This window comes from Rana temporaria, chromosome 8 (assembly GCF_905171775.1).
Source record: "Rana temporaria chromosome 8, aRanTem1.1, whole genome shotgun sequence".
NCBI lineage: Eukaryota > Metazoa > Chordata > Amphibia > Anura > Ranidae > Rana > Rana temporaria.
In genome coordinates, this window is record NC_053496.1 from 60,222,078 (window position 1) to 60,238,404 (window position 16,327).

General features: G+C 42.3%; 1 protein-coding gene across 2 annotated transcripts in view; it reads left to right on the forward strand.

The window, feature by feature from the left end:
• The window catches only part of CNNM2 (cyclin and CBS domain divalent metal cation transport mediator 2), a 222,356-nt gene that overhangs the window by 193,596 nt on the left and 12,433 nt on the right, over positions 1-16,327 (forward strand). The window contains exon 6 of one of the 2 annotated variants that reach the window (XM_040361871.1): positions 10,807-10,869. The exons of the other annotated variant lie outside the window; for it this stretch is intronic. Within the exon in view, the coding sequence (XP_040217805.1) occupies positions 10,807-10,869 (63 nt within the window). The remainder of the gene's footprint in view (positions 1-10,806; positions 10,870-16,327) is intronic. 2 annotated transcript variants of the gene reach the window in all.

Sequence of the window (16,327 nt, forward strand, 5' to 3'; positions counted from 1 at the left end):
AGACCTCTCACATTGTATGAAATTATTTTCATTCCGCTCGCTATTCTTCTTCCTTCCCTATGACTCCCCTGTCAAACACCTCCTTTGGAAAAGGACAAACGACCCGAGGGAAGGACCGCCAGGGAGGAGAGAGCCAAAGCCAACCAAAAAAAAAAAACACAGCACACTCTCTCTCCCCCCCCCCATATCTTTGTGGAGATGTCTCTGAGTACCATTTAAAGGACAGATTGTGCCTCTCACAATGCTATTTCAGTGACTTCTTGTGTCTCATCCTAGGTTAAAGCTGATGGTGTTCATCCTCTATGGACATCAGCTTTAGGCAAAAGGTTTTGCAGATGGATTTGTAGTGGGAGAACCCTATATTGTTACAGGGATTTGGGCATGTTGGCCTTGTTCAGTGTTTAGGATTAGGGATGAGTCGAACACCCCCCGGTTCGGTTTGCAGCAGAACATGCAAATAGGCAAACAATTTGTTTGAACACGCGAACACCGTTAAAGTCTATGAGACACGAACGTGATTTTTTTATTTTAAAGGCTTATATGCAAGTTATTGAAATAAAAAGTGTTTGGGGACCTGGGTCCTGCTCCAGGGGACATGTATCAATGCAAAAAAGTTTTAAAAACTACAGTTTTTTCGGGAGCAGCAATTCATTATAGCTGCAAGTAATTTTAACCACTTCAATACCCAGCCATGGTAATTAGGGTTGTCCCGATACCACTTTTTTAAGACCGAGTACAAGTAAGTACCGATACTTTTTTTCCAAGTACTCGCCGATACCGATTACTTATACTTTTTTTTTTTTTTATGTCATTTGTCAGTATTTTTTTTTTTTTTTTTACAATGCTATCTTAAGGGGGGGAATGGATGGTTTCAGTGTGTTTTTTATTTTAATTTGTATTATTTTTTACAATTTATTATTTTTATTATTTATTGCAAAAAAAAAAATTCTTAGCCCTGTTGGGGGGCTTTGGTGAGATATCAGGGGTCTTAACAGACCTCTGACATCTCCCCTTTGAGACAGAAAAAGGGACTAAGGACACAGATTCCCCAGTCCCTTTCTCAGCTGCACTGAAAATTAATGGACAGGAGATATCAGCAGCTAAGGCATCATTCAGATATCCTTCTCTTCTGCCGGCGATTCTGCGCACAATAAGAACGATCAAAGGGGCAGTTCCGCCGCTTAATCGTTCTTATAGGCGGCGGGAGAAAACATCACCCCCTCCCGACGCCTTCCGGTGCTTCTCCGGGCTCTCCCATGCCATCGGGGGCCTGGAGAAAGAATCGTCCGGTGCAGGTGTCTTGTCACATGACAAGCATAGAGATGACTGGTGAACAGATGGTCACCAGTCATCTCTATGACCGTCGGAGGCCCGGGCGCGATAAGATGACGTCACGCCCGGGTTCCCAGAAGTAAACAAAGCCGCCATTGCGGCTAGTAAGCATGAGATTGGTGAATTTTTTTTCACGATCTCATGCTTTCCAGCCTGGAGGAGAGATGTGTGGGGTCTTATTGACCCTGCATCTCTCCATAAAGACGACCTGTTGCACACATTCCTATTACAAGGGATTTTTACAAAATTCTTTAAAGCATGTCGCCTATGGAGATTTTTTGAGTACCGAAGTTTGGCGCCATTCCATGAGTGTGCGCAATTTTAAAGCGTGACATGTTGGATATCTATTTACTCAGCGTAACATCATCTTTCATGTTTTACAAAAAAATTGGGCTAACTTTACTGTTTTGTTATTTTTTAATTCATGAAACCATTTTTTTCCAAAAATTGTTGCGCAAATACTTTGCAAGATAAAAAGTTGCAATGACCGTCATTGTATTCCCTAAGGTGTCTGCTAAAAAAAACCCATATATAATGTTTGGGGGTTCTGAGTAATTTTCGAGCAAAAGAATGATGATTTGTACATGTAGGAGAGAAGTGCCAGAATAGACCCGGTATGGAAGTGGTATAAAAGCCCTGTTTTGAAGTGGTTAAATTACTTTTGCATTGATACATGTCCCCTGGGGCAGGACCCAGGTCCCCAAACACTTTTTATGACAATACCATGCATATAAGCCTTTAAAATTAGCACTTTTGATTTTTCATGTTGGTTCCCCATAGACTTTAACTGGGTTCTGCGACTTTCGCCCATCCCTATTTAGGATATCCAAAGTAGTCATGTATATGGAGACCTGTAATGTACATCACAGGACACAGAGATCCCTTCCCTCTAGCTTGAATTCTTCATTGCTCACTACAAAACTGAAATCTAGCTGGGTGTCTGTTGAGGTTTTCAAAGAAAACTATTTTCCAGGTAAACCCCCAAAATTATTATTTCCTATTTGCGTTGTTTTGATTTACTGCTAGAGGGTGGCCACCCTCTCATGCCGATTCTCAAGATGAACTACAAACTTAGGGGTTTTTTTGTTTAGTTTTTCTAGGCCATGTAGTAGGAGGAACTGACTTTTTTTTTTATTTTGATTCCGGCAAACAGACGGTAAAATAAAAGGATACAATGTATTAGGGGATATGCACTGTGCACTGGACTACAATTAACATGCGGAAAGTAAGAGCCGGTTCACACTGGGGCGACTTGGGATCCGACTTGAAGTCGCCTCAAGTCGTCCCAAGTCGCTCTGTCGAGAAAAACAATGTAAGTGAATGGGAGCGGTGTTAATACACACGACTCGAGTCGCTCCGACTTCTAAAGAAGTTCCTGTACTACTTCAATCCGACTTGTAGGCGATTTGTACCCATTGATTTCAATGGAAGTCGCCTCCAAGTCTGATCCAAGTCTGATCACTGTCTTAACTAACCATGTAGATAACATACATTTCTCAGGCAAACCTCTCCCTCCCCCTCCCCCTCCCTCCCCTAGAGCTGATTGTTGTTTGATTGGCCACTGGAAAGTCTCCTGTCCTTGAGACGACTTCAAGTCGTGTTGTAAATCGCCCCAGATCGCCCTGTGGTTCATGCTCAAGTCGTGTCGGAGTCGCCTCTGAAAGTCGCGCTGGAAGTCGTGTCGCCCTAGTGTGAACCGACTCTTAGTGTGCTTCGGGAGCGCATGCAGGACAGGAAAGGGAGCTGAAATAAACAATAAAGCCTAAAGACAGGTATTTGCACCCACTTCCGGCCCGGCATTCACGGGCAAAAGATGGGCATTGCGTCACATCCCGTCGCCCCCCCCCCCCCCCCCCGTTGTATGCTGGGAACACTCGGCTCCCAGCACACAGCGGGAGCCAATCGGCGGGCGCGACTCGCGCATGCGCCGTAGGGAACCGGGCAGTGAAGCCGCAGCGCTTCACTTCCTGGTTCCCTCAGCGTGGATGGAGGGGGGAGCAGCAGGGTGACGAGCGATCGCTCGTGCTCTGCTGCGGACGGCGCTGGACTCCAGGACAGGTAAGTGTCCTTATATTAAAAGTCAGCAGCTGCAGTATTTGTAGCTGCTGGCTTTTAATATATTTTTGGGGTGGAACATCCGCTTTAAGCCTCGCACACACAATCTGATTTTCTGCAGACAAAGCATCAGACTTTTGTCTGAAGGGCGTTGGCCATGAACTTGTCTTGCATACAAACGGCACACAATTGTCGGCCAACAAACACGAACATAGTGAAAGACTATGTGGTTTTTCAGCTCTTGAGCGCCCCCCTTTGGGCATCTTCTGCTAATGTCGTGTTTAGTGAGCATTGATTCCGAGCATGCGTGTTTGTACTTTGGACTTTTTTGTCTGACGGACTTGTGTTCACACGATAGGAAAATCTGACAACAAACCCTTGTCCGTGGAAAATTTATAAGCCTGCCATTCAAATTTTTCTCGGTGGAAAGTTGGACAACAATTGTCTGATGGAGCGTACAAACAGTTGGATTTTACGCCAACAGTCTGTCATCACAAAATTCCCATCGGAAAATCCGATCGTGTTTACGAGGTTTAAAGGGTCACTAAAGGAAATATTTTTTTTAGCTAAATAGCTTCCTTTACCTTACTGCAGTCCTGGTTTTATGTCCTCATTGTTAGTTTTTACTCTGATGTTGCTGTAATTCTGCTCTGTTCTGGACACTTCCTGGTTGTCTGTTTCCTGATGACCACAGTACTGGGAGCTTCTAGTTTCGTTTTCCAAACCATCACTTCTCTATGGCTCTATACAGCACAGAGGCAGGATAACATGCAAAAACGAAACTGAAACTACAGGTACATTATATGATTTATTTTTTTCTATTTTTAATCGTTTTTAAAAGGAATCAGTTAACTATTATGTCTCTATACCCTGTAAACAGTCATTTGAGCAAAAAAAAACTTTTTCCTTTACAACTCCTTTAACTCTTTGGTAATCAATCCCATTGTGTTGAAGGAACAATCCTGCATGTGGCATTTTGGGTGAGTTGACCTGCTGTTTTGTTCAATTCACTTAGGGGCAGATTCACGTACAGCCGCTCAATTTTGTGCGGGCGTAACGTATCTGATTTACGTTACGCCTCCGCAACTTACACGGGCAAGTGCTGTATTCTCAAAGCACTTGCTCCGTAAGTTGCGGTGGCGTAGCGAATTCAAATTCGGCAGGTAGGGGGTGTGTATCATTTAAATTAAGCGCGTCCCCATGCCGAACGAACTGCGCATGCGCCGTCCGTAAAATATCCCAGTGTGCATTGCTCCAAATGATGTCGCAAGGACGTCATTGGTTTCGACGTAAATGTAAATGCCGTCCAGCCCCATTCACGGACGACTTACGCAAACGATGTAACTTTTTCAAATTTAGACGCGGGAACGACGGCCATACTTAACATTGGCTGCGCCTCATAGACCCAGGGGCAACTTTACGCCGGGAAAAGCCTAACGTAAACGTCGTAACTTTACTGCGTCGGCCGCGTGTACGTTCGGGAATTCGCGTATCTAGCTAATTTGCATACTCAACGCGGATTTCGACGGAAGCGCCACCTAGCGGTCAAAAAAAAATGCAGTTTAGATCCGACGGCGTAAGAGACTTACGCCTGTCGGATCTAATGGATATCTATGCGCAACTGATTCTAAGAATCAGTCGCATTGATACGACGGCGTATCTGGAGATACGCCGTTGTATCTCCGTTGTGAATCTGGGCCATAGTGTCTTACAGCACAATTCAGCAAAACTACATGGCAAATCAATAAACTTTTCATTCTGATGTGAATGCTGCATTCTGTAGATCACCTACAATGAAGACATGCATCACCCCTACACTTCTCAGCTGTAGTGATGGTATTAGAAACAATAAAAATGGGCTAGAAGTTGTCTGCATGTAAAAATTAGATTGCCAGTGTTTGTTCACTTTTGCTGCGATTTGCTTTCATGAAGACTTCCAGGCATCTAATGAAACCCATCGCGAGTTACTAATAATACCCAGCAAACATTGCAACTGACAAGATTAGAGTCAAATCTATATACCGTAAATTTTATAGCGGGCATGTTAAATAGAGATGCTGTGATTTTCTCTCTAGTGGATTATTGTTCGGGGAAGGCTAAGATAGTAAAAGTACAGCTAAAAAGCGATTCTTCTCAGTCATGGCAGGAGGATCTATCTGGTAGAGGGATCAATGCTTTCCTGTTCTCCCTAAATCAGTTGTTGGCAAGAGTTCTTCTGTTAATATTAAAAAAGTCCCAAAATGTTCACGTTTGAGTCACCAATTTCCATCATCAAACATTGTTCAAGAGGAAGAAACAATATCTAGCAGGTGGACATTGATGATCAGACTTTCAGGCCAAGGAAGTATGTTTAACCAGTTGGTAACCGCCCTATAGCCAAAATACGGCTACAGAGCGGTTCCTGTACTCTAGGAGGGCGTCAATGTACGTCCTCCCAGAGACTGCGTTGTGCGCGCCCGAGCGGGCGCGCACACGCGATCGCCGGTGCTCGCCGGGTCTACGGGACCCGCAGCAACAGCACTCGCGGTAAGGAGCCAATGGAAGCGGCTCCTTACCACGTGATCGCGCCGTCCAATGACGGCGCGATCACTTGTAAACAAACCGGCGTCATGTAATGACGCCGGTTCCTCCCTCTCCTCTCTGTACCGTTCGGTACAGTGTGAGAGGAGAGGGAGGGGGGGGGGATCGGGCGGCAGCAGCAGCCGCCGCACTGTGGGCTGGATCTGTGACAATTGCAGTCACAGATCCAGCCATCCCTGCGCAATACTCTGCAAAATAAAAATGATGATGAGTGCAATACTCTGCAATACCCCACCCCATACTCTGCAATACCCCACCCCATACTCTGCAATACCCACCCTGGGGGGGTGGGTATTGCAGAGTATGGGGTGGGGTATTGCAGAGTATGGGGTGGGGTATTGCAGAGTATGGGGTGGGGTATTGCAGAGTATTGCACTCATCATTTTTTTTATTTTACTCTGCAATACCCACCCCCCCATACTCTGCAATACCCACCCACCCATACTCTGCAATACCCACCCCCCCATACTCTGCAATACCCACCCATACTCTGCAATACCCCCCCCCATACTCTGCAATACCCCCCCCCATACTCTGCAATACCCCCCCCCATACTCTGCAATACCCCCCCCCATACTCTGCAATACCCCCCCCATACTCTGCAATACCCCCCCCATACTCTGCAATACCCCCCCCATACTCTGCAATACCCCCCCCATACTCTGCAATACCCCCCCATACTCTGCAATACCCCCCCCCATACTCTGCAATACCCCCCCATACTCTGCAATACCCCCCCAATACTCCGCAATACCCTCAATACTCCAATACCTTGCAATACGTCGCCTATGGGGATTTTTAAGTAGCAACGTTTGGCGCAATTTCACGAGCGTGTGCAATTTTGAAGGGTGACATGTTGGGTATCTATTTACTCGGCGTAACTTCATCTTTCATATTATGCAAAAACATTGGGCTAACTTTACTGTTTTTTTTTTTTTTTAAGCACAAAACTGTTTTTTTTTTAAAAACACGCGTTCAAAAAATTGCTGCGAAAATACCGTGCAAGATAAAAAGTTGCAACAACCGCCATTGTATTCTCTAGGGTCTTTGAAAAAAAAGCATATATAATGTTTTGGGTTTCTATGTAATTTTTTTAGCAAATAAATGATGATTTTTACATGTAGGAGAGAAATGTCAGAATTGGCCTGGGTGCTCCAGAACGCCTGATGGTGCTCCCTGCATGTTGGGCCTCTCTATGTGGCCACGCTGTGTAAAAGTCGCACACATGTGGTATCGCTATACTCGGGAGGAATAGCAGAATGTGTTTTGGGGTGTAATTTGTAGTATGCATATGCTGTGTGTGAGAAATAACCTGCTAATATGACAGAAACTAGATTTTTTTTTTTTTTTTTACAGAATTTTCAGTCTTTTTTCTTTTATAGCGCAAAAAATAAAAACCGCAGAGGTGATCAAATACCACCAAAAGAAAGCTCTATTTGTGGGAAAAAAAGGACAAAAATTTCAGATGGGTACAATGTTGTATGACTGAGTAATTGTCATTCAAATTGTGAGAGCACCGAAAGCTGAAAATTGGTCTGGTGATTAAGGGGGTTTTCGTGCCCAGTGGTCAAGTGGTTAAAAAAATATTTAATAGCATATAAATTTACAAACAATAACACAGTATAATTTTGCAGAAATTGACCACTGTACGTTCCTCAGAAGTCGCCAACGCACGTTTCGCCGTGGGGCTTCTTCAGGACGAAGACAAGGCGTACATGTTTAGCAGTAAGACAGAAAATTATATGACAGATGGTCCTTCAGCGGATGCATCCATGAGGCATATGGGGCACAAGTAGAAAAAGTCAAAGTCAACAATGAGCTTGAATAAAAGTTTTCATGAGCCAGGGATCTTGAAATGGCCAGTAGAGGTCGACACAAAAGTCCATAGGTTAGAAAACTAAGCGCCACAGAAAGATTGTGTATCTCAGGTAAACTATCCTGTATGATCCTGGGCCCACTGGGACAGCAGATAACAGCAGGACAACAGAGCACATAAAACCCTGTCAGGGGGGGCCTTACTTAGCAGCACCACCGGTAGACAACAATGTTGAAGGTTATGTGGGGGCCATCGAGCTGAATACAGTATCGCGTCTGTGTTCTTCTCCTTTTTTCCCCCCCGTCCTTTCCCCTCCTCTTTGAACCAAAAATTGTTCAAGAAGAGTGTTGGGGCAAAGACCGGAATTGGGAGAGGTGATAAGAATAAGCTGTTTGGTGCCAGAATAACCAACTGGGACCATTTTGTCTCCAGTGGTGCCAGCTTTTGGTAGTAGTAGTAGTAGTAGCCTATTACTATTACTCTACTGGCACCACTGATTTTAGATACCCCTGATTCACTCACACAATTCCTATAAAGATTAACATAATGCAGTACCTTGAGTTCATTCAAGTTTTTTATTTTTCCAAGCCTTGAAGGGGATTGTGTTTGGCCCACAAAACATTGGCCTTTTTTTTTTTTTGTAACATTTGGTCTGGTGTGTTGACTGTTTGATGATTGCCATGGATGATTTTTTTTCTGGTAAATCATTGTCACCAGGACAGCAAGTGAGGGTCAATCTCTGTAGCAGAACCCTAAACAGCAGTTAAAAAATCGTACACGAGTTCTAATCCTTCTATACTCCATTCAAAAGTAGCCAGAACTTTTTTGTCTTTAATGTCAGCTTTTTGTGTAAGTCTTTTAATCACCAAAATGAATTTGTGTTGTGTGTGTGAAAATGACATTTCCATAGTGTTGGTAGAGTAAAAGTAATACAAGACAATACACAGTGAACATCAAGGACTTTCGACTGTAAAGTATTGGATAATGGTTGCAAGTTCTCTAGATTACTCTTGTTTTTTTTTTTTACAAATCCACTTTCCTTATTTTCTTCAGATTCATGTAATTCTAGTTAGAGCAAATATTGGTCTGTGACGTGAAAAATTATTTGACGTTTTCAGTAAAGGTTATGGTGACATCTTGTGGTGCAAAAGTGTTTTGACACTTTTCTCACTGCCCATAGATTTTTCAAGTATTGTACTGATTTTTTTTTTTTTTTACTTTCTTTATATCAAGATTTATGTGCAAGATGCAGAAAATGCCAGGGATAGCAATCACAAATAGCATCAGGCAAATAAACTGTACAGCTGTAGAGGACATAATGAAAGAGCCTAACAAAGTATAATAACCTGGATCGAATCCATAAAAAAAACAAAAAAAAAACAGAACCTTGTTAGAGAATAAAAAAAATACAGCAAACATGTAGGAACCAAGAATCATTAAGAGATGCATTAGAAATGCAATGCAGTCATTGATCTTTTTTGTTTTAAGGTTGCATTCTTCCTACTAACCACCACATAAAAGGAACTTGCGGGTACCTATGGGGCCTATTTCCCTATGTATTCTCATAATAATTAATTAAATGGCATTTTGCATTGGCTCTAATTCAGCTGGTAACACACTTATGTTATTTTCTTGATTTCTCCAAAAATATTCCACTTTTTCCTTTGTGTAATCCTGGAACTTTCTACCTTCTGTCACAACTTTTATCAATTAATTTTCCCACTGTAATATCTAAATATATATTTTTATGTATATTAATAAATACTCTTGTTTAGCCTGTTGTAATGTATATTTTTTATTGCTTGTGTCCATGCAATAAACTAACCCAGTTTTCCATTTTGTTCCAATACTGATTGTGAAGATTTTATATTCATTTTTTCCTCTGTAAACATTTTGAAATGAATGGATAAGTTCTTACTGAACTTTGGCAACTGTCTGTATGAGAGGTATGAGCAGACTGTGTACTGAGACCCTGCAGGATCCCGGCATTGCACCCGTGATCAGCAGATCATGGGTGTAATGCTTTACAGGCTCCAATATAAATAAATAAATAAATGCACTTTTTTTTTAACTTTCAAAATGGTGTGCATATATTTTTTATTTTTTTTTACAAAAGGTAAACATACTTTTTAAATATTTCAAGTCTTCTGTACCATACTAAAAAACATCTACCGGCTTGTTTTTAAGAGGTGCAAAACACAGTAACCCATAGCAACCAATCAGAATGCATTGTTTTACTGATGTGAAAAATGACTAGGGTAATATTAATGTCTGCATTTCTAGTTTACACATACTGTAACATTTATTAAGTTTTCCTATATTGTTTTTAATAGCTTTATTGCTTTCAATGCAAAAATGATCAGTTTAGTGACCAGTTTAATTTTAAACTTTTCTTTCAATATGTATGTGTAAATTAAACAAACCTATGTTTTTATGATAATATACTTTATATGCATGAAGAAATAATGTTAGCATTGTAATTAAAAAGTCACTTTTCTCATTGGGAAGGAGACTACACTAGATATTTACATATTTGTGTTGATTGTTTTAACTAGCATGCCTGTATCTAGGCTGAAATTGTACCACTAAAGTGTTTGGGGGTGGAAAAGTTTATGATCGGGTTAATGTATTATGTCTTCCTTGCCTGTTTTTTATCTAAATACCCACCTATAATTTCATGCCAAAACCTTCTGGTTCAAACCTTGCTCTATCATTTTGAACCCACAAAAGTCTAAGAAATATTTGGCATTCATATACAGGGAAGAAGGTGTGCTGCACAATGTGGGACACATGAATGGCTATTTAAAAAAAAAACATGGCCATGGAAATAAGTGTTACAATCTTTTCAGCCTTTGCTTACATCATTCAACAATTAAAACATGATTTCAAGTTCTCTTTACAGGCTTCACTTGTACATTGGCTTGTTGTGCTTGTTGGCTACTCCAGCTGAGAGGCCACTGGTGTAGAGGGTTTCCAGGTGTTACTCTTTCATGGTTTCTCTTCTCTTCTCTCCTTGGTTACAGTTCCTCTGTCCCTGTCTCGTACCTTTGTTGTCAGCAGAACAGAATCGTTAGCTGGTTCTCCAGGTAAATCATGCATGTTTCTATTCAATTATTCTTTTACCAGTCTTTGATTTCTCTCTTTTCCAACTTCATGCCTTTATACTGAACCAGAATCTTCATATTTGAAATAGGTTTCAGAATTCGCCCTAAAGATGATACGTGGTGCCCTGATCTTCTTCTCCTTTTTTTTTTTTTTTTTTATCTGAGAACTGTAAAAAATATTTATGTATGACAGGTCAAAAAAAAAAAAATCACAGATGTCATTCTTTCAGATTTTACTACCGCCTACATAATAAATGGGCATGGGAAAACTAAAAACTGTAGGCCAGGCTAACCTCTCCTACTGACAGCATTTCTTAGTTGTTTGGTATTGTCCTTGGAGGATGGGCTTCTGTTCTTCAGCTCTGCTGTGTAAATATATTTTTACTAGCACTTTTATTTTCTTTGAGACTTTTAGATGTAGCCTTTCAAGACTTATCAACATATTTTCTACATCATTGCTAGAGCTGGTAATTTTGATTACAGTTATCTGGCAAATTTAATCCTGAGCATAGTTTTTGGAGTGTCCTATCTGGAAACTGCTGGACTGGACATTGCAAGGCGAGCCTGGAAGTTAACTTCAAGCACTATATTTCAGTTAGGGCACTTTCCAGATCGCATACTGGCAACCAATGAAGGGATCTCAGTGAAGGTGAGATTGATTCCCATGGTTTTTTCCCAGTCACGAGTTGAGCGGCTGTATTTTGAACGACTTGCAGACGAGTGATTTGGTATTTTGGGAGTCCGAGGTAGAGGGCATTTGCATAGTCGAGTCTGGAGTTGATAATTGTACCCACCACGACTGCTATGTCTTCTTTCGGGATAAAGGGAATGAGTCTACGTAGCAGGCGCAGCAGATGGTGGGATCCGCTGACTACTGACCCTATTGTGCATCCATTGTCATGTGGGTGTCAAAAATGATTCCGAGACTTTTGACTTTGGTGCTAGGGGTGATGGTTTGTCCCAGAATGAGCTGCAGTGTCCATATTGGTGCGGGAAGTCTTTCGGTTGGCGTGAAACAGGAGAAGTTCTGTTTTTGAGCCGTTGAGTTTAAGGTAACTCTCCGTCATCCAATTTTCTATCAAAGTAAGGCATTTCTCTAGTCCGAGATAATGATCCTTATTGTTGCAGATGCAAAAATATAGTTGCGTGTCATCCACGTAGGAGTGGTAGAGTAACTTCTGGTTACTGATGATTTCAAAAAGAGGGCGGAGATAGATATTGAATTGTACGGGCGACAAGGGGGATCCCTGAGGGACTCCGCATGACACCGTGCGTTTTTCAGAAGTGAAAGGACCCAGTTTCACTATTTGAGATCAGTTTTCCAAGAAGGAGGAGAACCAGGGTAAATCCGAGACAGCGACTCTAGCTACTTCAGCTAGGCGAGTCAGCAATAATTTGTGGTCTACAGTATCAAATGCTGCGCTTAGGTCCAACAGTATCAGAAGACAAGATTCTCCTTCGTCTGCTGCTTAGAGAGCGTCTTCCCATATTTTGAGAAGTGCTGTTTCAGTTCCGTGACCAGGACGGAAACCCGATTGGAATGGATCGAGTAATTTGTGGGTGTCTAAATGCTGTTGTACAACTTCTTTCTCCATAACCTTGGAGAAGACATTTAGGCCTGTTATGAGTCGACGATTGTTTGGGTCTTTGGTGTCAAGGGTGTTTTTTTTTTAGAATTGGTTTAATTATTATGCCTTGTTTCAGCAAGGTTGGCACCATGCCTTCCATGAATGACTGGTTTATGAGGTACGTGATCGCCGGTGCCACAATATCGGCACATTCTTTCAGCAGTTTGGTGGGGATAATATCATTAGGCGCTGTGCTGTCTCGCAGAGTACTAATGATTTTTTTAGTGGTGTTGATGGAGATTGGGTTAAGAGTGAATTTAGTTGATTGCAGCATATTTGTGTGGATATTAGCTTCTTGGTTTAAAGGGGAGTCGATGGGGTATCTATTTTGCTGAATAATTTCACAGATTTTTTAAATTTTGTTAATGAAGTAATCCGATAATTCGTTGCAAAATTCTTGTGATTCAAAATTCGGAGCCTCTAGGCAGGCTGGGTTCATGGACTGAGCGACTAAATTAAAGAGTTTGCGGGGGCGGTTCAGGGCATTTGCGATGATATTAGAAAAATGATCTTTTTTGGCCTTAAAGATCTCTTTGTGATATTTCTTAGTTATTATCTTGTAAATAATGTGGTTTTCCTCTGTAGAGATTCTTCTCCAGGCTGCTTCCGCTCTTCTGCGCTCCTGCTTCAACAACGACAGCTGGTCGTTAAACCAGCTGGAGTTGTTTTTCCAGATGCGTGTTCTTCGTTTTGGCGATACTATGTCGGCTGTCTGTAGTAGAGCCTTGTTGATGGAGTTGAGTGTTTCTGTCGCTGTTTGATGTTGATCAATTGTTATTATTTTATTGTGCAATGTAGTTTTGAAGAGTTCTGAATGGAGCTTCTTCTTGGATCTTGTCCAGTGTGTTGTCAACGGGTTTGTTGTTTTTTTTTTAAGGGGGCATTTGTAGTGACTTTGAATTTTATTGCATGGTGATCTGTCTATGGTAAGGGCTGATTTCCCAATATGTTTATTTCCAAATCTTGTTTGAAGATAAGATCGAGCGTGTGGTCTGAAATATGTGTGGGTCCACATACCAGTTGCTGCAGACCTAATCCTTCCAAATGGTCAATGCAGGCGTCAGCGACGGGGTCCTGTGAGGAGTTGGCCCAGAGGTTGAAATCCCCAAGTAGCAGGAAATGTTTGATGTTTAATGTATAGGTGGAGATGAATTCTGCCAATAACGTGAGGAGGTGCATTTTTGGTCCTGGTGGTCCATAGCAGAGTAGTATGTGAACGGTGTCCTGGGGATTTGTTTGGAATTGCAGAGTGAGGGTTTCCATGAATGGAAGTGAGGTCTAAAGGTCTGGTTTAGTGACCGAGAGGTGAGCCTTGTAGATCACCGCCAGGCCTCCTCCTCTTTGCCCCACTCTGTTTTCTGTGAGAATGCGATAATTCTCTGGCACCAATTCTCCAAGAATGGTGTTACAGTCGGCTGTTAGCCAGCTTTCTGTGATGAGGCAGTCAATGTTGTGTTGAAGGCTGAAATCGTGGATTTCCTGTCGGTGCTCTACTGCCGATCTTGTGTTGATCAAGGAGCATGATATAAGTTTTAGCTGAAGTGTAGACGTGCAATCTTTGACTGTCGATCGTCGATCCATTTTTAACAGGTGCTCTTTCCTTAGCACTTGTTTGATGACGACTGGTAATGTTGGGGCGAATGTCCTTAGACCCCAAATGGTTTTTGCAGAGTATTGCAACTTAACCATAATCGCAGAATCGCGATAGTAATCAAAGACGGTGAGGATTTAGTGGTGGCCCCGATGAGCAGCGATGGGTGGACCCCCAACTAACACCCCCGTTGATCCAGAGGAAGGCGAAAAAACCCTGGCCATGCAATGCCAATCAGCAGCGACAGGAAAAAAAATCCTTCCTGATCCCTCAGGGGCGATCGGATAAAACCCTGGATCAACTGAACTATGGCGGTGAAGCGAAAAAATGGCCAGTGAATTGATTGCTTGGAGGGGCAAAGAAAGGGGTAAGCGGGGGAGGGTAGTCTCTTTGCTGTGCTAGGAGGCTTTCCCAGGTAGATGCAGTAGTATGGTTTGTGGAATGATGAGGGGGGTGGGGGTGAGGGACACAAATGGCAAGCCTGGGGGGCTAGGGGGAGGTGAAGCCAGATGAGGCCAGGGACCATAAGCTGGGGGCTGTGTGTGGAGAATCCGTAAAAGGAGAGCTTGATCCTGATCCTGGGAGCTTGGATGCCGGTGAGCTTACCTGCCTAACCTTCCTCCGGCAGCAGGTGCTACAAACCTCACTGCAAGCCGGGCGGAGGAGAAATGACAATTGATCCTCTCTCCAGCAACTAAGCTCCTTCCTGTGACCCACAGGAGAAAAAGAGCTTTGGCCATATTTCTCAAACGCATTTCTGGGAAAAGTGAGCTTGATTTTTCAAAGATTGAAGTATCAGAAGGGAAAGAAATTGGTGCATGTGTGTTTGAAGAACTAAAGCCAAAACATATTTGTGTTTTCTTATTATCTTGTTCTCTGAGGCCGCGTACACACGGTCGGTCCAAACCGATGAAAACGGCCTGAAGTCCAGTTTCATCGGTCCAAACTGACCGTATGTACGGCCCATTGGTCTGTTGTCCTTCGAACAAAAATTAGAGAACTTGCTTTAAAATTGAACCGATGGACGGCTGACCATCGGTCAAAACCGATGGTTAGTACACAAAAGCATCGGTTCAAAACCCGCGCATGCTCAGAATCAAATCGACGCATGCTTGGAAGCATTGAACTTAGTTTTTTTCAGCACGTCGTGTGTTTTACGTCACCGCGTTCTGACCTGATCGGTTTTTGAACTGATGGTGTGTACGCACATCAGACCATCGGTCTGCTTCAGCGGTGAACCAATGAAAACGGTCCGTCGGACCATTCTCATTGGATGGATCGACCGTGTGTAGGCGGCCTAAGGCTTACAGTTAGTCACATTATACAAAATTGCTTGAAGAGATCTCATTGATTTACTCTCTTGATCTATTTATTATGCTATTTTGATTTTTACATTGGCAGCTTCCAGCGTTGTACTGCAAGGTTCAGTGTCATTAATCCTGCTCATAGCATTCTGTCAATTTTCCAAGTCTTTTTTTTTTTTTGACCTGACATGCAGTAATCTCTATTTAATGAAAGAAAAATCTGGGCTGTTTTTTTTTGTTTTGTTTTTTTTTTTGTTTGTTTTTTTAAATGTTTTGTAAACGTGTGAACAAATGCACTGTCTTTTTCTTACAGTTTTTAGACTTAAAACATCCTCCACACCATTTATTCTGTCTCTGCTTTTCTATGTAGAGATTTATATATTTTTTGATCCAGGCTCTTAACGGTTTTGTTTTGTGATTCCATTCTGATTTGTGGAAGAAAAGGTATACTATCCCAAAAAAATACGGAACTAAAGATTACAACTTTTTGTGATCACAAAGGCTTCTGCCCAATATGGCAATGCTGTAACTAGTGGCAACATGATTGCTGGTGGGGGCATGGAATCCACTGACCTATTTACATGATATCACTGCTGGTGGGGGCATGGAATCCATTGACCTATTTACATGATATCACTCCTTCACTGGCCAAAAACTTATAGAATCTCTATCCCCAGATAGGCAGCAATGCCATAGAAACAGGTTAGTGGTCTCTTTGCCCTCTCTGATGATCCTGGCACTGGCAAATCGCCCCCAGTGACAGGAATGCTAATGTGGTTAGAGTAATAAGGGGTTCTTAAATCTGATCTTCCAGACAAGCCATTAAATACACAGATGAAATAAATATAAGGTAGCGCTGTTACCTGACAAAGTATTTGTATTCCTGTCCAGCCAGTCCTGAGCTGGACAGGAATCCC